The 26,413-nt window shown below is 35.6% G+C and overlaps 2 protein-coding genes and 1 long non-coding RNA gene across 3 annotated transcripts in view; 1 reads left to right on the top strand and 2 right to left on the bottom strand.

The window, feature by feature from the left end:
• LOC135117921 (uncharacterized) overlaps positions 1 to 26,413 on the bottom strand; it is a 343,287-nt gene that overhangs the window by 71,531 nt on the left and 245,343 nt on the right. The gene's annotated exons all lie outside the window — the stretch shown is intronic.
• The window catches only part of LOC110372169 (uncharacterized), a 168,357-nt gene that overhangs the window by 81,070 nt on the left and 60,874 nt on the right, over positions 1 to 26,413 (top strand). The window lies entirely within an intron of this gene.
• LOC110372148 (parapinopsin) overlaps positions 1 to 26,413 on the bottom strand; it is a 101,841-nt gene that overhangs the window by 31,148 nt on the left and 44,280 nt on the right. Inside the window, exon 3 of the mRNA XM_021328710.3 lies at positions 10,620 to 10,779. Coding sequence (XP_021184385.3) covers positions 10,620 to 10,779 — 160 coding nt within the window. The remainder of the gene's footprint in view (positions 1 to 10,619; positions 10,780 to 26,413) is intronic.

Here is a 26,413-nt window from a genome sequence, read left to right as displayed (position 1 = left end):
GCACACTACAGACTTTAAAGTCGGCCGACCGTTGACCCAATAGTTGGCTAATAAAAAAAAACACTTGATTCCTATTTCAGTCAGTCTGATACCGGCTAAACACCTGATTTTTGCTCTACGGTTCATCTTCATACTGATTTATGAGTCCAAACAAGCTATTGGACGACTTAAAGTTTGCAGTGTGTGTAAACTCTTACTCGAACTCGCTAGCAAAGTTATTCAATAAAATTGTTTTCAGGTTTTCAGTTAATTTCCCCGTCAATTTAAGGTGAAACTATTTTTTAATTGAGTGCCGTGTAAAAATGCCGGCCATAGTTCAACGCTTAATTTTTTTGCCGTTTTTTGTTCACAAAAGTATTTATCTGGTTTAAAAGGGAGGTTAACTTTCTATATAAGCATTTTTATAAGCTATTTTATCGTGCCTAAGATAGGATATCTAGAAATGAGGTCAAATGTGCTACATACTCAAATGCCACTTAATTTTTACGAATGCTTTTAAAGCCTTTTAGCGTATGAATACACATTACTTGAAACTGCTTTACCGTCACGTGCGGAACTATTTTAAAAGATCTTGTGGTCTAACAGCGCTTTCACACTGGCGGATTATTGGCTCGATTTTCCCGTCATGTTGTCATGCGAGAAGCACGCCTGTGTCATACGGATGTTTCATCGCGTACAGCAAACAGTTGACAGCTACCAATACAAAGATACTGCCTGAAACTGCACCATATTTTCCACTCGGAATGTGTAAATGAGCTCGAATTTAAAAATCGCGCTCGTACAAAAGCGCTTGAAGGAGGTAACATCACAAATATACAATCTTCTTTCAAAATAAAGACGATGAATAACAAGGTATAGGTATTTTTACAACTGAAGGGTAAGGGAAACCCATGAATTGTATATAAATGTCATCTCATGTTCAACCCCGTGGGTTCGGAAATGGATTAAAGTTATCGGAAATATTGTCGTGTATGAAATGGAGAGAAAGGTACGTTACACGTGTGAAGTGTGAATGTAATATATTTTAATGTATGTATGAATGTAAAGGATCGGTTTTTGATAAGTTGAAGAAGCTTAGGCTCAATCTCGGGGGATGAGTAACCATGAAATGTCTCAACATTCTCTAACATTTAGTTTAAATCAGACGAGTTTGTTTGTTTGGTAAAAAGCGATATATCAGTAACTGCTGGACTTCAACAAAATAAGTGTAATATATGTAGACTATTTATCGAAAATGAATGGCTGCAGGTGGTTTATCCCAGTGTTTGAAGAACTTCCCACAGGACGTGGGTGAAACATACACAAATCAAACCCTTACGAAGGATATAATTTGATTACAAGGATTACTCACAGACTAAGCCAATTTTCTAATAAAAATACCAAGCATTATAGACATTTTCGTAATACCATCATTTTTCTATGAAATAAAAGCTACCATTGACCTCATAATCTGTGACGTCACTATAATTTGATCCGCTAACCTAAATATAATATTAAACGGACCAATAAATCTAGCTTGTTCTAAATCGGTACCACCATTTAAACGAACAACTTTGATCGTCAAAAGTTTTTCAATAACTCTTTTGGAACTTTTAATTACCTACGTCTGTTGACGCTCTCCAGTAGCGTTCATTGACGGCTGGTGTCTGGTTCCCAATATTTTATCTATCTATTGTTTTGCTTACTGGAGATAGGCAGTTGTCATAACTTGTTTCGCTTGTCGAAAATTCTATCTCTCATAAGCAAAACAAAAGAAAAGTAGACCGATAGAGCGCTTTGACACTAGCGGATTTTCCGCGCGTCTCTCGGGCCGGGGGTCGTTGTTGCACGTGTATGAGTGAGACAACAAACTCGTTTTATATAAGTAGGTTTATTTAGCACATAAAGACATATATGTACCTACATATCATATTTTGTAGGCAATTACTGATTTATTTTTTCTCATAAAAACTCAGGTACCACCTATAAAAGTTCAGGTAGTAGTTACGACAAAAATATAAACCTTCTGAGTCTTTATACCTAGGTTAAATTTTTCAAAGAAGTTTTTATAACTTCATTCGCGCATATGGTCGTAACTACTACTCTCTTATGTTAGGTACTTTATTTTGTCTTTACTAAACTTCTTAAAGTAATAAGTAGAGTTTCACCGGCTCGAGAGAGATATACCTACACCAAAATACATTCTCAGTCTGAAAACGCATAACGCTTATATTTTAAAATATTTAATTGATAAAATATTATAAAATCCCTACTAATTTTATAAATGCGAAAGTAACTCTGTCTATCTGTCTGTTACGCTTTCACGTCTAAACCACTGAACTGATTTTAATAAAATTTGGTACAGAGATAGAGTTGACCTTGAGAAAGAACATTGGATAGTTTTTATCCCGGACTTTTGAAGATATAACCGAACTTGACGCGGGCGAAGCCGCGGGCGGAAGCAAGTATTAAGTAATTAATATAAATTTAAAATATAATTTTTAATTTTAAAATGTCTGAATGACCAACCCGCATTGAGCAAGAGCGTGGTGATTAACGTTCAACCCTTCTGAGTGTGAGAAAATATTTTTTTCAAATAGATCTTGGCATGCTCTTATGGAAAGTCGAACGAGAACCGACAAGCAACTCCATGGACCCTCTTTTCTAAGGACAGATTCATCATGTTATCAATGAAAGACCAATGGTATTAGTTGCAAGTACTAAACTGATTCTATGAACAGTATTACTTAGGCGATTAATACACGGCACCGCGCACCGCCGCGGTAGGCGGTGAAGCGGATCTCATGTCGCATTGACCTTTATTAAATTCGTTGATGCCTAACACACGTAAACCGCGTGACCGCGCGTTCAAGCGGTGCTCTTTTGTTCGAGCGACACCGCCCTCCTCGGCGGTGCGCGGTGTCGTGTGTTAATCGCCTTAGATATACCTAGTGCAATATACTGCATATTGTCAGATGCACCTGGACGAGATTAATGCAATACGGACCTGAATAGCATAAATGAGAAAGGGAATTATATTCCACAGTATAGTAAACATAATATCGTGAGGAAACTGTAGCATCAGGGATTTAGTGAAATCCTGTGGAGGCCGTTTAACAAGGTTGAGTGATAATATGTTTTAGAGACGTTGCAGAGTATGTGGACGAATAGGTACAAAGTAGTTTTAGATACATTTGCACAATGGAAGGTATGTTAGCAAAAGTAGGTTTACTTAAAGGTGTTTTTTTACGCTTAAGTCTTTGACTTTGACTTAGTGTAAATACCTCTTTTATAATATTGTTTTGTAAAAACTTGCTGATAACTCTCCATCAAACATCTATGTATATTTTTGTTGTAAATAAAAAAAATAAGATAACAAAAGTTGTATGTATGTAATTATTTAGTTTAAATAAGCACATTGATGACAAATCAATTATAATACCTAGATGGATCAAATTCTTGATAAAATATCTAGATTTATGAGTAAAATAAAGAAAATATCACCTTGACGCTCTATGTGTATCGTATCAAAAAATAAATTAGAAGTTAGCGAGATGCCAGCCGGGCTGTTGTTAATAAATTAGAATGTTCATCGCATTTCATAAATTCTTGATTTCCCTAGGGATTTGTCAAAATCCCAGCGACTGTCATTTCACGGCGAGAGATATAAAAAATAAATTATTTTTACCGAGAACTCGGACAGTACAATATAATATTTACATGAGCTTCTAAACAACAACAGAATGTAGGTAGGTATCCTTCGAAAGCTGACGCCGTATAATAAATGATTTTTCAAATCGTTTCAGTAGTTCCTGAGTTTAGCGCGTTCAAGCAAACAGACACACTCTTTAGCATTATATACTTACTCTCGTATACACACCGCCATATGTATTCAGTTACAGCGACTGCTTACCACTCCAATAGATAAAATGTGGGAGCTAGAATGTTCAGCATTATAATATTAGTACGTACACATATGCAAAACATTAATTGGCATACGAAATACAGTGAATTGATTTAAACACTCCTTTCTATTAGGGTAATTTATGTTCAAAGCAGGTACTCGTATGTTACATGGTTCTAATGAGCTCCATTTTGATAAGGCTTTTGATACAGATCAGGTATGATTACGTGGAAACACAAGCCTCTAATTGATTCAAATCATATAGGTTAATTTCTGCATCTTGTAAGCAGTTCCTACTACATATTTTACGTGACTGAAATGTAAACTGTGTGTATGTGTGCCATGATATTTGCTAATTAACAAATCATCAAAAGGGGTTTTCCTAATAATAATTAGAATGGCTTTCAAATATATACTAATTATATAAAAATTGAGGAGTAAGTAAATAGTTAGTAAATACTCGATCGATTTGAAAAAATATTTCAGCGTCGGGAAACTACATTTTATCCGAGTGCGCGGAATAGTCTAACGGGACACGGGTGAAACCTTTGATAGAATCTAGTTGTAGAATACTACTAGAACTTATTATTTATCAAAAAAATATTCACTTCTTTCGGGACATATTAGCCGTGTAGAAATAAAGTTCCTAAAAATATTATGTGCATCATTAAAAAAAATAACCAAGTAAGTAATTGAATACCCCCGCGCTCATTAAAACATAAATCTCGTTAGATTCACGAGGGTGTACGTAATTAGGCAATAAATTGTTGCAGTCACCGACGAACTTCCGAACGATAATTAGTAGGTAATATTTATTACAGCTCAAATTAATTATGAACAAAAGGATTAACACCCACGTGGGCAAACGATTTAATACAATTAAAGTATTGGGTTCAAGTTTAAGGTTTTTTGAGTTGACTAAAATAAATGAGTAAATAAACAATTTTATGTGCGTCAAACAAGGAACCAATTTGGACATTTACAAAACAGTTTAAGAGCCTTTTCATATTGGCAGATAAATTAAGCGAAAATAATTCAAGGTGGTGTCGCGCATATTTGACTACCGGCGGTTAAAAACCGAGCGGAAAATCCGCTATTGTGAAAAGCCTGTAATATCCATTGCAGTATTTTTTACTTTAAGTTAATTTCGTTGATAGTTATAACAACGCAGTGAATGACGAGTTGCCATTAAAAGATATTGAGTTCCTTTATTACCAACTGGGTTATTATGATAACGGTGGTCGACACTTTCAGGTTTTCAGTTTTGGCTGTCGGCTTATAGTTAAACAATAATTCTGAATATGCCAAAAATGGCGAGTGACGTTGATGACTGCTAACGTAATATCAATCAAAGTTAAGCGTGTGTTTGAATAGAAAAGGCATCGTTAAGTTTCGATTTTGGCGAGAAAATTGCTATCAATTGTGAGTAGGTAGATATTGTGATTTCGTATAAGTAAAAATATGCTGAATAGTCAATAGGTTGTAAAAGTGATATGTGATTTCATTTACATAACAAATGTTTGTGAATTTAGAATTTGATCAATAATATATTTGGTTGATTGAAGGAATAAAATTTATAAAGGTACTCATTCAGTCTTCGCGATTTGAACACCAATAGTGAGAAAAAATTTAGACAATTTTTAAGATTGTACACAAATCACTGCAAAGCAATATTTTATTAGGTTTCTCCTGCAATTTGACGCGCTTCGTTAGCTAAAACTACTCTGAAAAAAACCTTGATATTTTGATGGAACGCTCATGAATAAATTATTCCGAAGTCGAGACTAAAAATATTTTTAGGTAGTAGGTGTAGTTTATTTTTAGTTAAAAGCTTTTTATTTTTAAAGTTTTGATAAGTAGTAGGAGGGGGTAATTTCATTCGGAATTTAAGATATTTATGTGGAAAATAAAAGCAAAAATATTTCAAAAATCAAACCTGATCACACTGTAACGCGTATGTAAATATTAAATCACCTGCTTGGGCTCCTCCACATTATTTTGGGGTCAGCATCTTATCTAACCGCATGCTGCTGAGTACCTACTAGTGTTTTACATATGCTTCTTCTTTGACCCCTAAATCCATTAGCTCTTTGTAAAACTGGTTGACACGTAAGTGAATTTTAAAACTAAACTTTGCAATATCGAAAGCAAACCTTTGCTCACAAACAATCTCAGATCTTATATCCCCAAGAAAACCTTAGATATTATCTACTTATCTTATCAGAATAAACAGGATTTCGTACATAAAAGACACAACCAATATCAGAGCGGTCAGCTTGAATATAATACAACTGTTCGACCGTTATCGTACCATTGCCACCGTCCGCGACCAACCAAATATTAATTTGATGATTTCGCGTTATTTGTCCCAGTATGTCACACTCCGTATATTTCCACATAAATTCGGTGTTAACGAGAAACACTTATAATATGTCGTTTCGTTTATTTTACGGTTTGATTAACAATTATTGTGAAAGCACTTCATATTATTTACTAAAAGTTGTTTTTGTATTGTTTAACCGCGTTCAATTCTCTCTTGGACGCCAAGCTTTACTGCATTTTTTATTTAAACGGTTTTATTTAGCTCACCCAGTTTGTTTTATTATTTATTCATTCTTTCTTGGGTCAAATTTAGTAATTCAAATTTCACCCTCTTCCTGTCAACCGATTAATCTGAAATTTTGTATACACCTTTAATTCCGATGACAATACAATATAGTAATATCAATAACATTGTAAATCCAATATGGCCGCCGGCACAAAATGGCGCATAACGTAGATTTTATCAATCCCATCAATATGGGTATCAAATGGAAGGGCTCAACAAGCAGAATACAATATACTATAAAAAATTGAAATCCAAGATGGCGGCCGCTACAAAATGGCGGATAACGTAGGTTTTATCAATCCCATCAATATGGGTATCAAATGAAAGGGCTCAACAAGCAGAATACAATATACTATAAAAAATTGAAATCCAAGATGGCGGCCGCTACAAAATGGCGGATAACGTAGGTTTTATCAATCCCATCAATATGGGTATCAAATGAAAGTTCTCAACCAGTAGTATATACAATGTACTATATAAAATTAAAATCCAAGATGGCGGCCTCTACAAAATGGCGGATAACTTAGGTTCATTTGATACCCATGTTGATGGGTCTCAACAAGTAGAATACAATTTACTATGCAAAATTGAAATCTAAGATGGCCGCCGCTACCAAATGGCTGATAACAATTTTTTATCAATCCCACCAATATGGGTATCAAATGAAAGGGCTTCACAAGTAGAAAACTGTCAGTAACTCCAGCGGGGCCCAACAGGGCCAAGGCCTGCCTGGGCTGCGAGATTGTTCGAAAGAGTTACCGCGGCCCTGGTACATAAAAGGCCTACGACGGAACAAAACGGTTCTTAGTCAAGAGTCTAGCACTCCCTCACCGCTGCTGACCCACAGCAGGAGAGGTCATGTGATGATTTTTGGGGTCGTTAAAAAAAAAAAGTATCTGGAAGGGCTATGTATTGAGGAATTAGATTGTAATAAATTGTCAGGTAAGAGACCGTGTAATAATGATGCACTAAATGAATTAGATAGAATGAGGAATATTCGGTAGGCATTTTCATTAAATACTAAAAACTAGAAAATAAAAATCGGTAAAAACTTTAAGTTAAACGGTTTTATCTTATGTGCACTGAAAACTAGAAAATAAAAAATAGTTACTTACCTGTCAACCTACGTAGGTGGTCCCGGTCATATTAGACTAAAATAAAACGTGGGCCCCTGTGAAATCCTACCTATGGCAAAGCATATCTTTATACTTTGGTAGATCATGAGCTACGGCTGATTATTGATTGTCAAAATCTCCAGTTACGATTATAGTAAGTCGATGCAATCCACACCTATTATACCTCTAGAAGAGAGTACTACAGCAATAGTTAATGGGCCCCACGTTTTTATTTTGGTTTAATATGACCGGGACCACCTACGTAGGTTGACAGGTAAGTAACTATTTTTTTATTTTCTAGTTTTCAGTGCACATAAGATAAAACCGTTTAACTTAAAAGTTTTTTTTTTTATTTAGAATCGGTTATCCCCAAAGTAAGTTATTTGTTAGCTTGTGTTATAGGTGCTAACACGACTGATAAACTACAATAGCACTTTACATATTTACTTATAAATACATATTATAACACCCAGACTACAGCCAACAGACATGGTCATCATGCAAATGCTGACCGTACCGGGAATCGAACCCGGGACCATCAGTTCGGCATCGTGACCATTGCGCAGCGAGGTAGTCAATTTTGTTTGTGGACGATTGAAACACGATACCGTCCGTATGTCTGGAGTGTAGGATGAGCATGTGTGTTTTTTTTCTATCGTATCTTAAAACAAATGTAACTGGCATTTGCCGTTTTTGTTTATAAAAAAAAAGGATTTCACATAAACATATTAAAACATACGAAATTATAATATGGCGAAAGTTATTAAGTTTAAGATTAATTACACGAATATATAAGTAATTAATGAAGTTATCGTGATATTTAACTCATACTTTAATCTAGCAACCCCAAAGACCTTTTTAATTCGAACTAAATAAGGTTATGCTCTAATTACGGCGTATACGGTAACTTAGTAGCGTCGAGTATTTAATTTTACATACAAATGGCTTCTGTCTCGACAAATTACTCTGAGACAAATAACTTCTATTAAGTAAAATCTGCTAAGCTACAAATGCGAAAATAATATTCTGAGCTGGTGAAAATGGAGGACTTATTTCGATTATTATCATCATTTTATAACACTTTTGGTAGCGCGCCAAAATGTTTGGTTATGCAGAAACCCGGTGTAGGCTCTAAATATTTGTGTGGCTTACAGATAATTTCAGGCCTGAAAGATTTATGTTTGTTAACGTACTACGGTTGGCGAAATTTTAGAATTTCAGTCGTATCTAAATGAAGGAATTAGCACCTTTTTTCAATATAAAAATTTCCTCTCTGTTTATATGAATGTTGTATTCGTATTTTTTTAATACATAGATCTATATAATCAATCTCGTATATACATAGTATTCTGCTTACATTCGAGTACTAGGGCATTGAAGCTGCTGAAAGTCTAATAAAGTAAGTAGGAGTGGGTAGATTTTGATTATATTTGAATTATATCCGGCTAGCCAGAACTCATGTTTACTAACACATTGGAGATTAAGTAGCTTTCTTTATTCTTTTTTGTGAGTTCCATTGGACCTAAATAAATTCACCTAGTCTCACTTTAGAGGGCAGACAATGAAAAACTGTGTTTTGTTTTTGTTAATATTACCTATGTGTCTTCAAGTAGGTATATGGCCGACATTCTGTCATCGAACCTTTCTGCCTAACCTTTTCCCAGCTATGTTCATTTTGTCATCATCTGCCTAACCTTTTCCCAGCTATGTTAGAGTCGGCTTCCAGTCTAACTGTATACAGCTGAGTATCAGTGTTTTACAAAGAGCGACTGTCTATCTGACCACTTCCACCCAGTTACACCCTGCCTTTTACTTGGTTTACGTCCCATCAGGCTAAGACAGTGAAGGAATAATAAGCAGTGCACCTTTATCTGCCTAAATGCTTGTGCACTATAATATGTCCTGCGCAGCTGGCTGATCTCCTTATGTGAGAACAGCGGCTATAACCAATGGTCGGTTAGGATGACATCATCATTTACCTGGTACTTTGACATGGTGATAAAATTTTGAACATCATTCATTTATTATCCTTCAGCACAATATAATGCTTAACCTTTAGTCTCCCCGAGCCTTTTTCACAACTGTGTTGGGGTTGGCTTCCAGTCTAAGCGGATGTAGCTGAGTACTAGTGCTTTACAAGGAGCGATTGCCCTATCTGACCCCCTCAACCCATTTACCCGGGCAACCCAATACCCCTTGGTATTTTGAACATATTCATTTATTGTTCTTCGGCACAATATAGTGCTAAACCTTTAGTTTCAAAAGGTTTTATCCGATACAAAACAAGAAGCGTGTTGCCATCAAAAGAGAATAAAGTGGCACGTGTCTACCGCGGGAAATTCCTGATGCAAAAATAACAAACGAGCTTTTATTCTAGATACAAAAGCCACGCTAAAAGCTGCTGGTAATAAATTCTTGATGAGAAAAACCTTTTTACTGGTTGTCTCGGCTTGAGAATCGATATTATAGTACTCAGTAGCAGATAGGCTACTGCAGTCATATGAGAGCACGTCAGCGACTACTCGTATTATAGTTGCGGAGATTGAAGCAGTCGCAATGGCCGAAAATGACCTTGAGATCCACCACTCTTAAGATCTTAAAAATTACGGACTAGATACAACTTATGCCTGTAAAATACAAAGTTTGAATGTCTCCTGGCGCAGAAGTTTTGAAATCGATTTTTTAAGTGAAACTTTAGCGGCGCTGTACACTTTTTTTGATGAGAAAAAATCCTAAACTCGCAACAGGTCTCATGACCATAAGACGTTTTATAGGTCAGACAATCTATGACGGACAACCTTTCCTTGTGAAACATGTAGTTTTTTTACCATTTCCTAAATAAGGAGCATATTCTCAGAATCTTTTATTTTTAAGTAGTTATGACGTGTCACATTTTTATGTAACTTTTTATGTTTGTGTACGATAGCGCAATAAATTAATATTGTATTAATACAGTCAACATCTTTGGACCGAAACCAAAACATTAAGTTCACACATTATTTTTAAGACTTACCTAAAAGAGCCATGAAGAACCCGTACAGCACACACATGGTCTTCCCGAAGATCCACCGGTGGAACAGCGCTGATATGAGCGTGAACGGGTTCCCTAGGACGGACACGGAGAAATCCGAACAGACCAGGTTGAACAAGATTATGTTGAGCGGTGTCCATAGCTGAAACAAAAGGAAAATATATTAGCAATATTTGTATAAAATTGTATGATAAAAGATAAAAAGTAATTTATTCAAAGCAGGCTGAAAATCAGCACTTTTTGAAGGTCTTTACAAAAGACAACCCCCAAAACGCCCGCCCATCACCACTTCTTATGTGTTTTTGCTGGGAAGAAGAAGTGGTGGAACAAACTCCCCAGCAACACAATTCTGTCTGTATGGTTTGAAGAACCGTATACAAAATATTAAAATGTTTGATAATGATCTTAGAAGACGAAAAACTATTTTTCAAAATCATTGAATTTTTTATCGCTCCCTGGTTTAATGAAGTCAAAACTTAACAAATTAACTTTTTGGCTAGTTGTTTAACTGTTTGGCATATTTTTTCATGCAATAATTCCTAAGGTTTGGTCATGAAGACCGGTCAAACCGGATAGAACTGGTTGATACATTTCTAAGCCTTCTGGACCGTGAATCATACTTAAACTGTGTTTATCAGATAGAGAGGCGAGTCAAACAGCAACAAAACTAAATTCTAAAACAATGTGTCAAGCTAAAAGGCAAACTTTCCAAAATTCACTGCCGAAAACTATACACATTAACAAAACATGGTCTACAGTAATTTAGCAGTTAAGCCGTGACATTGAAACTAAATTAGTGAGGGACATCAACAAGTCACGTGGCCTAAAGGCTGTTTTAAGGTAAGAACCATGGAGAATAAAATGAATAGCGGAGGTGCCATAACGGATAATCTCCTAGGAAAGTAGCGCATCAAAATGCGGGTTTGTGGGGGACGAGGGACGTTACTGTCTTCGCCCTTACACGCCTTCTTTGGACCCGATTATTTTTTGTAATACCAAAAATCGTTGACAGATGTCTCAAAGAACCCGAACGCCCCATTAGGTAGGTACTCGTAACTGATCATTTTGGTCATGCCCACCGTATGTATTTGACCTAGAAAAAGGCGCCTGACCTACTTGCGTTATAGCGTCTCTGCTCATTTTTCCTTATTCTGTGGTAAGGACACATTGGAGCAATTACTTGTATTTCGAGTATATCGGGCTTTAGTCACGTTTTCGCAAACCCATACGTAAAGGGTGATGATCGATTTTCCTTGATACGTAATTGGTGTAACCCGTTTGATTGTAAAGAGGGAATTATAATTAATGCGAGTAGAATTGTTATCGATGTAATTTGCTAAAATAGTGCTAGCACAAAATTAAACCGTGGTGGCCTAGTGGGCAAAGAACCAAGCTCTCGAGTATGAGGGCGCGGGTTCGAATCCAGGTCAGGCAAGTACCAATGCAACTTTTCTAAGTTTGTATGTACTTTCTAAGTATATCTTAGACACCAATGGCTGATAAAAAGGTGAAGGAAAACATCTTGAGGAAACCTGGACTAGGTATATAGTCTGAAATCACCAACCCGTGGTGATTAATGCTCAATCCTTCTCTGTGTCAGAGGAGGCCTGAGTAACAAACTGTAACTGTGCTGTAACTGTGCCGTTAAAGAAAATCCATATATGTCTTATAATTTAATGTGGCATTTGAAAGTAAATAAAATATTGCAATTAATTGGTGCGTTTAAGTAATTTAGAATTGCATTGGACACCATCTAAATCTGCAGTTTTTTTATTCACACTTACTGCTGTGTATTCATAAAATAATTTATTAATGATAAAATATATATTAACGAATGATAAAAGGAATGCGACATGTCCGCCTCAGGAAATAAGCACAAAACAAGAAGGAATATTATTTACATAGGAAGGTAAATGTCGTACATACGAGACAATACATAAACATAAGGTCCAATGGTCTGTTTACCACAGCACTTTACAAGGAAATGCTTTTTCCTTTTATCAGCAAAGTCGGGTAAGTAACAGTATGTGTATGGATCCAGGTAAATCCAAGTTCATTGCAGTTCGTGGATTCTTTTCTTACTGAGACCACCCTTTTAAGGTGGATGACAATTTACGATGCACGCTCAACACGCTTGTACCCAAACTCTCCGACTCCGACTACATAAACTTCTGATTTTTTAAAACAACTGTTTACTTTGAAACTTGAAAGTGAAAATCAGTCTTGGCCCATCCTCCGAGCCTTTTTTCCCAACCATGTTGGGGTCGGCTTTCAGTCTAACCGGACCTACAGCCTACCGGCCAAATCAGCCTTAGTGACTTGTCTTTGTCAACTCGTAGGTATAGACATGTTCTTTTTAAGGAATACTTCAGTGCAATCCTACGTTTATTTTACACGGGGAAATAATTCCAACTTTCCAAGTTTTAAGTGGGAGTAGGTATTTAAACAAAGGCACATTGGTAGGTGAATTAAATTTGACTATGGTCTCCAGGGATGTTAGTTTCGGAATTTCATTGAATTACTTTCAAGATAAATTGAAAAAAACAGTGGGAAGTAAGTTGAGAATTATATTCATGTAGACTTTGGTATACCTAGTTATTTTGCTGAAATGAGTAAATAAGGACCAGCATGATTCCACTTTACTGTTTATGTAATGTCTGCTAAGTTTACCCTAAGGGCTCTTGTTCAAGGCAGGTTTTTTCCTGACCCATACAACACTAACCGCTGTGCCGACATACGGTATTTTCACGGCAATGTGTAAAGAAGAGGCATTATTGTTACTGTAAAATGTATGTTCCTGTAACAGGCTAACTTTTTGAAAACAATGATGAGTATTTCGGCTGCATAAACGAGAAAACTATTCCACGAACAGAACGTTAGAAATCACGAACTTCTCCATTCTGCATATTGCAGAATCGACCAGCATAAATATCAAACTACGCTTTTAGTTAATAGCGTATCAAACAATAGCAAATACATTCAAAAGTGCTGAAAAACAAGGCTCTAGTTTCAACGCAGTTTTATCGATATATCGACAGAGATCACTATTGACAAACAAATAACAAGCTTTCAATCAAAAGTTCTCACAAACATGCAAAAACACGTACATGCAAATAACGGCGAATACGCAAAAAACTCTATTTCTGACACGCTTTTATTAGGCCCATCATATGTAACTATCGTTTGAACATCTTTTGCAGTCGCCTGACAACCCGTCTTACCAAGGGATTGCCTGGGTAACTAGGTTAAGGAAGTCAGATAGGGAGTCGCTCCATGTAAAACACCGGTAATTAAATTGCATTCGGATAGACTGGAAGCTGACCCCTTCATAGTAAGGAAGAGGGTAGGCAATGATGATATGTACCTTACCACCTACATATACGTATAAAGGAATCTGAACTATGTATTTTAACCATCTTGCAAGGAACGTAGCGTCATGAAAATAAACAGCTATATGTACGTAGCAGCTATATATACATTTTGTGACAATTCAATAATACTATTCAACAAATCGTCGTCTTAGGTCAACTTGACCTAAGACGACGATTTATCAGAAGAGTATGAACTGGAACTTCATGATAGAACATCGTATCTTAGCTGTGTTTGGACTCGTTGAAAAATCTTATAAAAGAGGGAGCATTAAACTGAAATGATTACCATAATATACAAAATTAGAATTTCAAATAAGAATGGCTACGACAGCTGTTTCAAAAATACAAATTATAATCATAAACAGATGAGTGGGTTTGCCTGATACTATTTCACGCTTTACTTGGCTTAGCAATCTAGGTAGGTACCTATATGAAATAAAAAGTTATATTGGTACACCTACCTACGTGTTTCAAAAAGAGCTGATTGCTACAAAAGATAAACAATTGAAGTTTTCTCTTGAATTTAATCAAACTTGAAATTAAAGGACTTGTACAATATTTATGTCTAGTCCCTGTTGGGTTGCTGAAAGTCATCGAATCCTATAACTAGCGATTCCTCGCGGTTTTTTTCATGTTCCGAGATGCTCGCACCCGGACGAAAATTTGCTCATCTGTTATTTTACTAGCTTCCGCCCGCGGCTTCGCTCGCGTCAAGTTCGGTTATATCGCATTTCCAAGAGAACTCTTCAAACGTCCGGGATAAAAACTATGCTATGTTCTTTCTCAAGGTCAACTCTATCTCTGTACCAAATTTTATTTAAATCAGTTCAGTGCTTTAAACGTGATAGCGTAACAGACAGGCAGACAGACAGAGTTACTTTCGCATTTATAATATTAGTAGGGAACTTGTGGGATGCAGATGGAAGCTTGTTATGCTGTCAGGCTAAGACTTAACTGGTTAGAAAGCAATTTTATAGGAGTGAAACCATAATAAAAGCTTGTATTATATTAGTATCGGGAACAATGATCTGTATTTAAAATACACCTTTTGTTGTCGGTATATCTATTCGACCGCAATTACCATTCTTTTTTGTTATTGTATGCTTTGCGATTTTTAATCTGTAGTCTTTTGTTTTTCATCTTTAGTTTATATCTGAACAATATAGAAGAAGTTATTGTATTCTAAAACAAAACCTCTTATTTGGAACCCTCGTCTATATTTTGGAAGAACATTAAAAACATTTCCACACTTCTACATATACATATAAAAAAAGTAAATTTGCTACACTTCGACTGTCTGGTCAAACCAAGGGATATCGGGTTGCCCAGGTAACTGGGTTGAGGAGGTCAGATAGGCAGTCGCTTCTAGTAAAGCACTGGTACTCAGCTGAATTCGGTTAGACTGGAAGCCGACCCCAACATTGGGAAAAGGCTCGGGAGATGATGATGATGATGACTTCGTCTGTCTGGACTGTTCGTGATAAACTCAAAACGTATTGAAAGCATTTTCATGCAAATATGATTACCAATAGTATGACGAAGGTTTTAGTATACCTATATGCGAAAATTGTGCAAAAAAACGGAAAATGGCAAAGTGTTAACATTTCGTGGAATTTTTCATTAGTGTAGAAAGTAACACAGGCAGAAAATTTCAGAATTTAGTTCGTACGAAAAGCCTGAAAAAGTTTATTGAAAGTTTTGCTGATGATTCATAAGCTTTACTATTTCACTAGCGACTCGGAAAAATACGAGTAACGAAAAATCTTCAAATTCCTATGGAAAATATAAAAAAATAATGTGAAGTAAAATAAAAACGGTTTCTGAGTACGAGGCTAGAATCCGGTGACATACTTATTACATAATATCATAGAGGGTTAACACACGACACTTTTCCTCGTTGGTTGGTACTTAGATTAAAACTGTACATTTTGAATCTTTTCTTTTACCTTTATATTTCATAGATAGCATGTTCTGTTTATTTGTACCCTAAAGGCTCCAAAATGACTGAACCGATTTAAAAAATAATTTCACGGTTGCAACGTTAAATTCCTCCCGAATAACATAGGCCATGTTCTATCTCAATAAGGATAGTAGGATTACCTATACCTTATAGGAACTATCCTATGGGACTCGAGTAAGCCCGCGTGAAAACGGCTTTCCTTCATGAATAGGCGACATCTGAACCAAAATATGCTAAAGTATGAAAATTACCTACTCCAGTCGTATTTTTAAAAACCTCTTAAAGTGGCTATTTAGACGCACCTTCAAGTATTCCCAACAACGGGATACCACTCAACTCCAAGCACAAGCCTTTCCAAGCTATTTTTATCCTTATTACCTACACAATAAAAATCAATATTCAACCTTACATCAGTACGGAACTTCAGGTTTCCATTTGACACGTTTATTGGCTACAGAAGAAACTGTAGTGGTTAGAAACGTGTTGGTGAAACGTGCCTTTCGATAACGTGACGATAAATAGACTTTACCATTCATTTGGTAGCAAGTTTGAAGGAATAATGTTGTAACTGTTTAGTAGGAATTCGATTAAATGGGTAATATGTTTAGTAAAGTTCAACTGGACTGTGAATCAACTTTCGTTACGTCATGAATGCTTAGGCTGGAAACAGTGCTCGGCCGGCGGTCAGTGCTGACCGTATGTCCCGACCGAATTACATACAAAATCACGCGCGTACAGTCATTGTAGCTGTGTACGCGTTATAGGTAGACTTTTAGCTTTCTTAGCTGACCGTCGGTCGAGCACTGTTTCCAGCCTTAAGTTTCAAGAGACGTAGTGCAATTTGTTTTATGAACACAGGAACTTGGTGACAGTATTGATAAACTTCGTAAATCGTCTACCTTCCCTATATACAACGTTTTACCAGTTTTTAAGTCGCAAATGCTTACTCACCGGTGCCTTATGCCAAAAAATCTATTATTAGGAACTTATAGTATTTTCTTTATCGTTTCAATTGCATGCTTTCGTTACGTAAAGATAAGCTATAACTATAAATATACAAAATACATTTCTACCCTATATATCTGCTTAATATTTATGTTCAGTAAGTTAGCCGAAACTTCAAACTAATAGCCTATTAATAGTACGAGAATATTAAGGCCAAGTGTGGGTTGCCTTTCAAAATAGATTTTGCATATTAAAAATATTATATGAGCCAGAGGGTTAAATATTCCAATAACTGTGACAGTTATTTTTGGCACAACAATATACATAAAATGTATGAATGTTTTATTTACTCACGTTTCTATATTAAGAACAAAGCTAAAGAGTTTGTTTGTTTTGAAGATTGTCACTCAGAGACATTTAATAATTACTTAAGTCACTCCTTAGTTACAGATTCTCATAGAAATTCTGCACTAAGGAACGGCTTAAGTAACCAATAAAGGTCTCTGAGTGTGTCCATTAATCTAAGAAACTATAGGTACTGGTCCAATTATAAAAAAATATCGTTACTGTTAGAAAACACACTTATAGAGAAAGGCTGGAAGCTGGGTTTTTGGATGTGTGAGAACGGGTTATCTCAGAATAGAAAAGTCCAATTTGAAAATTAAATTCGTTAGTGTTAGATAGCCCATTAAACGAGGAAAGCTATCAGCTACTTGTTATTCGGTTAAGTCGTTCCTTCACAGAACGGACGAAACCGCGTGTCACAGATATTTAAGTATACATACTATAAGTGACAGAACTTTATAAGTGTTATCACTTTTCTCATTTTGGTCAGTTTTTTATAGCTTTAACTTATCTCATTCCAGTTTACCCTTGAGCAGAGAAACTTGACCTAAATCTCTAGTTAAAGTTAATTAAAGTGTCGTAGACAAAAACATTTTATTACAGAGTTACCGAATGTTTTTGAAGGAATATTAAAGCAGCTACGACAGAAATTAAGTAATAAATTAGACTTCTCTCCTATTAATTTCTTGCCCATAGAGAAATGAATAAGATGCCTTTTGCACTATTGATGCTAAAAGCCATCGATCCACTAGATGGTGGACTTTCGGAAACCATTTTCCATCAATACTAATATTAAAAAGCTCAACCATATGTGCTTGAACGCACTAATCTCAGGAAACTGGTCCGATTTGATAAAATATTTCAGCGTCTCAAACTAAGCCCATTTTTATCCGGGTTCGTGCAGAAGGTCTCACGGGATGTTGGTAAAACCGCTGGCAAAAGCTAGTTCAATATGTATACTTTTTAAAACACTCAAGGGTCATCGTACCTTGTTAGGTAAACAAAAGAATTTCAACATTATGCTTATAAAACGCGGTGAGGCGTGATGGAAAATTTACGGCGCTCTGGGAATATTTGCTTCGGACATTGAATTGTTTGGGAGGAAATCTACTTAATAATAAAAGGCGGAATTTGTTTTTGTTTGTTTGTTCTTCATAAGTGTAGGTTTGGAATACGTTGAAGCATCTTTATTTTTCACATAGAGATGGTTTTAAGACACCTTCAGATTAGTGCCCCAGCAGTCGCGCCGCACTTTGGAGCTCATTTAAGGGTACCCGTATTATCAGATAAATAAATGGCTATACTAATTAAAGAATATTTTAATTGATACCCCTAAGTATCCACTGTACCGTGACTACTATAACTTTAGGGTGTTTTTAAATACATACCTATCTTGAGGATTTTTTGCTCGCCCATGCGGGGCCTTATGCTGTTACATACCACTGTTTCATACACATATTCTACGCATTACAATAAATGCTTATAGGTAAGAAAAAGATAATCCTGTGTCCCTTATAAAATCTGCACAACATTTAAAGCACCTATATAATTTAACTTATATAAATACACTCAAAAGTTCAAAGTGTATAAATACAACAACGTTCTCTACATAGATAAACTACTTGACAAGTTTATACTAACAAGGTACACACATGATCTAATATTACTGCCTACGGAGTGTAGTCTGATAACATCCGATTCACATCCTGATTCAATTTATACTCTATGTATTGCATTTGTGACGCACCTCTATTGAATTTATGACATACGTGCTATTGTAAGCCGAAAATCGATCTCAGTGGCGTGCATTTGGAGAGGCCTATGTCCAGCAGTGGACTGCTATAGGCTGATGATGATGATGATGATGATGTGCTATTGTTAAGTTATTTTTATGTTTCAAATTATTTCAAGTTTAAAAATGTATGGTTTTTATTGCTTTGGAATCATATCAATAGACCAAAGTCTTCACCCACTCTATTTTACTGTTCAGAAACTACTACTTATGTACCCACAAAAATTCATAGCAAATTTTAATCAGGGTGTGCAAAATAGACCTCACGGGGCACGTATGAAACCCAGGGCAGAAGCTGGCCTCATTTCAAGAACCTCGATTTTCCACTAGGTACTGTTATGACGCTAGTTTCTTTAATAACTTGGATTTGCTAGACTAAACATGCCTATTATATTTCGAGACACTAATGGCGTCCAAAACTGGCCTCGGCTCTATACCAAAATAGTTATCTGCCTAGCAACTTTAAAAATACCAGCGATACTTACCTTGTGTAGGTATATAATAGCGAGGAAAAATGTTAAAATAACTGTTATTTCAAGCCAAATACACAAATAGGAACGGTACAAAGTTGGAAATAACCCACTTTGGTTTGCCTGATTGATTTCCGAACAAACCAGAAACTTTGTAACGTTTCGAAGAGATCCCTTATATCTACGCAAGTTAGGACAATTGAATTTGTTTTAGAAAAAGGCTTACTTGATTCCTAGTCACGTTTGGACATGTTGAGGATTCAATTTGGTGGATCCTTGAATGTGAATGAATAAAGTAGAATGGGACGACCAAAGAAACAATGGATGGATTGTGTAAAAGTAGATATACTTACTACTATAACTTAAATAAAGCTAATGTCAAAATTTTATTTCGGTTTATTTTATCAGTTATTGTAAGACATAGAAAACTACCTGAAGGATGATGGCAGATAAGAAGAGAAGAGTATGGAAGAAGAAAACATGCTGCGCTGACCACCAATAAAAATGGGATAAGGCCAGAAGTATGATAGTGATGATGGTCTAAACAATCACGTACCTATAGTTACAAATACTATAAAACTTAGGTTTGCTTGTTTGCTTGAACGCACACTGGTAACACGATACATTTATAGAGGAAGGCCTATAGCTAACTGCTGATCAAACTATGTAATGACTTTTTAATGAAACAAGTAGTTTTACTTAGTAAAAATAGCAAAAACTTTAATAATTATCATGTACAATACACCGGCTAGTAATGTCCACGGAGCAGAGAGAAACCATAGATTAAAAATACAAAACTATAACTATGCTGAATGGAACAAGGGAAATTGAGTACAAGGCGCAAAATCAAAATATTACAACACTCTCCCTGAATTTAAGCCTTCATAAAAAATATTAATTTTAAATATTGACAAAAGAGATCAACACTGATACAATAACTAACTGCTAATGACTACATCATTAGACTTAAGTCCAATTTTATCTCTTAAATAACAAAACTTAACTTTACTTAAAGGTTTGGTAAAAATATCAGCATATTGCTCATCACTACACACATAGTTTAATTCAATAACCTTATCATAGTATTTTTCTTTAATGAAGTGAAACTTAATGTCTATATGTTTGCACCGTTTGTGAAAGTTAGTATTTTTGATTACACTGATAGCACTTTGATTGTCTAAATTTAAACATACAGACTTTTGATTAAATTCACCAATATCAGATAGTAACTGTTTAATCCACATGACTTCCTTTGTAGCAGCACAGGCTGCCATAAATTCTGCTTCAGTGGTCGATAGTGCCACTGTTTGTTGTTTTTGACAGGCCCATGTCACTGCTCCTCCATTTTTAATAAATACATATCCAGTAACCGAACGTCTTGTATTAGGGTCATTAGCAAAGTCTGCATCACTATACCCCATGACAATATTGGGATCAGATGACTGTATGTAATAGATACCATACTCTTTAGTTTCTTTTAGATACTTGAAAATTTTCTTCACAGCATTCCAATGAGTTTCATTATAAGAGTTTAAAAATCGACTCACCAGGCTTACAGCAAAGGAAATGTCAGGTCGGCTTACTGTAGCAAGGTGCATCAATGATCCAACAGCTTCCCGATATGGAATGTTCTTTTCTGGTTCACCTTCTCCTTTTTCCAATATTGTATGTGGATCAGCTGGAATACTGTTAGGTTTACATTCATTTAAATTAAATTTATTCAATAGCTTTTCAATATAGCTTAATTGATGTATAAAGATATAAGTATCTTGTTTTATTATTTCCATACCAACAAAATTTTTGACTGGAAAAGTCTTTACTTCAAATATTGACTGTAAGTCATTAATTAACTCCTTTATGGTTGACATATCTTTAGAGAGTATCAGTCCATCATCGACATATAAGCACAGATAGCATTTTTCTCCATTAATAGTGCCTACATACACACACTGGTCAGCTTTACTGTTAACAAGCCCAAACTTCTTTAAAACTGAATCAAACTTATAGTTCCAGCATCTGGGAGATTGTTTTAAGCCATATAATGATTTATTTAGCTTACATACCTTATTAGTATTGCAAGTTAAGCCTTCAGGTACAGTCATGTATATGTCTTCTACAAGCTCACCATAAAGGAAAGCTGTTTTTATGTCTAATTGTATTATTTGAAGGTTATGTTGGGCAGCTTCAGACAGTAATAGACGAATTGAATCATACCTCACAGTAGGTGCGAATGTTTCTTGATAGTCAATACCTTTGGTTTGTGAGTAACCTTTCGCACAAAGCCGAGACTTGTATCTTGGTCCAGAACATTCTTCCTTGATGCGAAATACCCATTTACATCCAATTACTCGCATATCAGGAGTTTTATCAACTAATGTCCAAGTTTTATTTTGTTGATGAGCATCAAGCTCTTCTTTTATTGACATTATCCATTTTGAAGCATCAACAGACTTCATTGCTTGTTCATAGTTATCAGGAACCTCATAATTTAATAATTGTTCATCAAAACACAGGTAAGAGCTTTCTTCTTGTTTCTTTGACTTTAAAACTTGACTTCTTGTTTTGATTATAGTTTGTCTTTCTGGTGAAGATTCTATGCTTTCATCTGGGAAGTACTTACTGTCAGATTTGCTCTCATTAACAGTGTTAAATGAGTCATCATCACTTAAAATTTGTTCACTATGTGTACTGCTCTCATTAGTATTCAACTCAATGGGCACATAGTCTCTTTTGACTGTTGACTCCAGAAATACAGCATCTCTGCTTTTAATAGCAATTTTTGAGTTAGGCAATAAAAAGCGATACCCTTTTGTGTTCTCACAATATCCAATGAAAGTCATTTTTTGTGATTTTGAATCCAACTTCTTCCTTTTCTCTTTTGGCAAGTGAACCATTGCCTCACATCCAAATGTCCTCATGTGGCTAACGTTGGGCTTTTGTCCAGTCCACATTTCTTCAGGAGTCTTATAGCACAGAGATTTAGTTGGAGAACGGTTTATGATATAAGCAGCGGTGTGAATTGCTTCAGCCCAATAAACTTTAGGTAAGTTGGCATTTAACATCATACACTTTGCTCTCTCTATTAATGTTCTATTCATCCTTTCAGCTGTGCCATTTTGTTGTGGAGTGTAAGGTGTGGTTGTCTGATGCCTTATTCCACATTCTTTAAGAAATTTTGAAAAATTCTTGTTTACATATTCTAGTCCGTTATCGGATCTGAGAATTTTAATTGTACGGTTTAACTGATTCTCAACTAACTTTTTGAATTCAGTGAATTTTTCCAGCACTTCAGATTTGTTATGCATGACATATACAAATATTTTCTTTGAGTAGTCATCAAGAAATGTCACAAAATATCTGGCCTTGCCAAATGACTGCGTTTCCATTGGTCCACAAACATCGGAGTGAATTAGTTCAAGCAAGTCTTTACTCTGAGACCCTTGAGTTTTAAACGGTAAACGTGTTTGTTTTCCTTCCTGACACGTTATACATTTCACATTGTTTGCAGGTACACCAAGCTTTAAGTCGGCAGCATTCTCACTCAATTTATTCAAGCTTTGAAAGTTTAGGTGCCCCATTCTTTGATGCCACAGGTACACATCTTGCTCAATAACATCTGATATGCATGCATGTGCTGCAGACACGTTTAAGCGATACATATTGTTTATCAAGCTTGCTGTTGCGACTACAACATTATCTTGGTTAAGTATAATACAGCCATTTTTATTAAACTCCACTTGGCAGCCATTCTTAATTATTTGACTTACTGACAGCAAGTTTGTAGCTAGTTCAGGTACATAGAGCACATTTTTAATCAATATTTCATTTTGTTGACCTCTCTCATTATGAACACATAAGCTTATTTTTCCAGAGCTGTGAACAGATAATGACTTGTTATTAGCAACTTTAATAGTTTTTATATCTGGATTTGTTTCTTCTATGAACAAATTTTTGTGTTTGGTCATGTGTACTGAGGCGCCAGAATCAATATACCAGTCATCAGAGTAACCAGAAGATGCAATAAATACAGCCGCATAGGATGATTGGTTGTTTTTACCTTCTTGGTTCTTATTAGGTTTTGATTTACAGTCAGGACTTTTATGACCATATTTGTTGCATGTATAACAGCGAGGGCCTTTTGAAAATCGTTTATTTTTGTTCTGAAACTTATTAAACTTCGAAGCAAAAGCAGTTGAATCAGTTACAGTTTCTTTAACATCTTGTAGAAGTTTAGATTTTATTGAATCAGAGCTAATCTTCATACCTGAACTTTCGATTGCTATTATCATTGGCTTGTAACTTTCAGGAAGGCCGGACAATAAGAGTGTACCAAGCCATTCGTCGTCTACATGAAAGCCAATGTTCCTTAATTTATGTGCTGTGGTTATTATTTTGCTGACATACTCCTCTACATTTGAACATCCTGCTAGTGTAGTATTGCACAAGTCTCGCAGTAGGCCAACCCGGCGTGTAAGTCCTGAATCGTCAAAAGCACGGGATAAGTTGTCCCAAACCTCCTTAGCAGTAGTGGATTCTTGAATATGAATATAATTCACGGGATCCACCAGAAGAATTATCTTTGACCTGGCCTTGGTGTCACGCTTTTTGTCGAGTTCTTTGGGTGGATTTTCGATGCAATCCCATAGTTCCTCGTGTTCCAAGTAAGTTTTGACTGCAAATCGCCATGTCGCGTAATTCTCACGGCCGGTTAATTTCTCTATTAATGCCAATGAGTTATTTGACGACGACATGTTGTTGTCGGAAAAGTCTTTTAACCGAGCACGTTGCGTTTGCGGCTTTGTGAATTTCGAACTTTTAGAATACTGAGTTTACTAACTTTTATTCACTGATTTTAACTAATCGGACACTCTGGGCCCATAACCTAATGACTTTTTAATGAAACAAGTAGTTTTACTTAGTAAAAATAGCAAAAACTTTAATAATTATCATGTACAATACACCGGCTAGTAATGTCCACGGAGCAGAGAGAAACCATAGATTAAAAATACAAAACTATAACTATGCTGAATGGAACAAGGGAAATTGAGTACAAGGCGCAAAATCAAAATATTACAACACTATGTATATAATATTTAGTTGGAACCCAATTTAATAGTAATAACAAAAGCGTCTTCAAATCATTTATCTCTTAAGGAAAACAAATCTATGTATAATTATAACTGACGGGAATTCGGTCGTTTCCAAATGATTGTCGATGGCAATAATATCGGGGCGACCACTAAACAATTAGAACTAATATTGTCGATAAGGCCCAAATCTATTTGTGAATAATCAATGAGATTCTGTTAAATATTGAATTGTTTGGAAACGAATTAACTGATTCTGACTAATATTTTAATGCTATTGTTTGTAATGATTCACGGTAAAATAGAATATTTGACATTAGTCGTTGGTGGAAATGACATCAATTTGACATCAACCTTGGGACTTCGGTCAATTGCTGCGTGTTCTCCGTAAATAAAATTATCAAATTGAGGGAATCTAGACTAATGTTTTAAGATATTTGATAGTTCAGCAATAGAAGGTGAAAGACTACAATAATTGGACAGCTTAGATAATTTTGAGTTCAATGACAATTGTGTTCCCACTGCCTCACGCCACCGGTTTCACCCTGGTCCTGCGAGAATTACTCTGCAAATAAAGATAAAATATAGCTCGTAGCCTTTCTCTATAAATTCGAAGAATTTGACAACCCACTCAGTATACCTCATGACAGGAAGAGAAATAAGGAATTCTCTCCGCATTGGAACAATACATAGGCATATGTTGAACTTTGAAATCTTACCCTGAAAATACCTTTAGATATATCTGATATACGATATTCGACATAGACTGTAAAGCACGTATGTATTCGGAATATCATTCTATTCGAAATATCATTCGATGCGCGCCTCAGACATAAATAACTTGATATGTTGGATTTGTGAGGCACAACCGTGCTTAACAATCTGCCACGATTTTAGTACTATCGAAGTTTTACGAATACGAGTACCTTTACTTTTAGGCTTTTAAATAAGTAGGTATACAAGTTATAGCCAATTATCTGATTTGAAGTCGTGGTTATTTCGATATTTTATGTCTTCTATGTACGATGATTTCAATCAAAATCTTGTCATTTTTTTTTCTTGTCTAAGCTTTCATTATTTCAGCCTCTTTTAATAATGTAAAAATAGTCTGTTAAAACATACAAACATCCAAATTCAAACTGAGAACCTCCTTCTTCGGACATCGGCTAAAAAAAGATTGTTCACTTCCAAAGGCACACTCGTCTTTACGTAAACTTTGTCACGGAAATTGCTGAACTCTCAATCTTTGGTTAAACTGCGTTTGTCGAGGACAGGGTCACGCCTCAAAGAGCATGTTTAAGTTGCTCTTGTTCGGGTCATGTTTCAATAAATACTTTCTTGTCCTTTAAGTTTTTTGTATTTTTTCTAGTAACTCTAACGATTAGAAAAATAATAGCAGCTAGAACTAACTATAAAAATAATCTCCGAACAACGCTCATACAAATGGATTTTCTGCTCGGGTTTTCCAAGCTTATCGCCCGCAACAAACAATTGACAACTATCGGTTCTAAAAAAAACCGCGCGATAGGTTTTTAAAAAACCGTACGGAAAATAATCTGCTTTGAAAGCGCTGTGTAAATATTCAAACCTGTGTTAAAGCTTTGTATCATTCCTAATTTACTAATTTTTGTATAGAATGTAGGTTCGAAATTGTATCCGAAAAATGTCTGCAAATTAAATTGCCATCATTAAGGACCTTTATCCAAATCCTAGGTGCCCTTTAATCCTCCAATTTAAATAGATTGTATAAGGCTTTTAAAGGGACGAATTATATTTCAATCCTTTGAGAAATACGACTAGCGTAAC

Source organism: Helicoverpa armigera, chromosome 16, assembly GCF_030705265.1.
Source record: "Helicoverpa armigera isolate CAAS_96S chromosome 16, ASM3070526v1, whole genome shotgun sequence".
Lineage (NCBI taxonomy): Eukaryota > Metazoa > Arthropoda > Insecta > Lepidoptera > Noctuidae > Helicoverpa > Helicoverpa armigera.
This window is presented reverse-complemented; position numbering and strand designations above follow the sequence as displayed.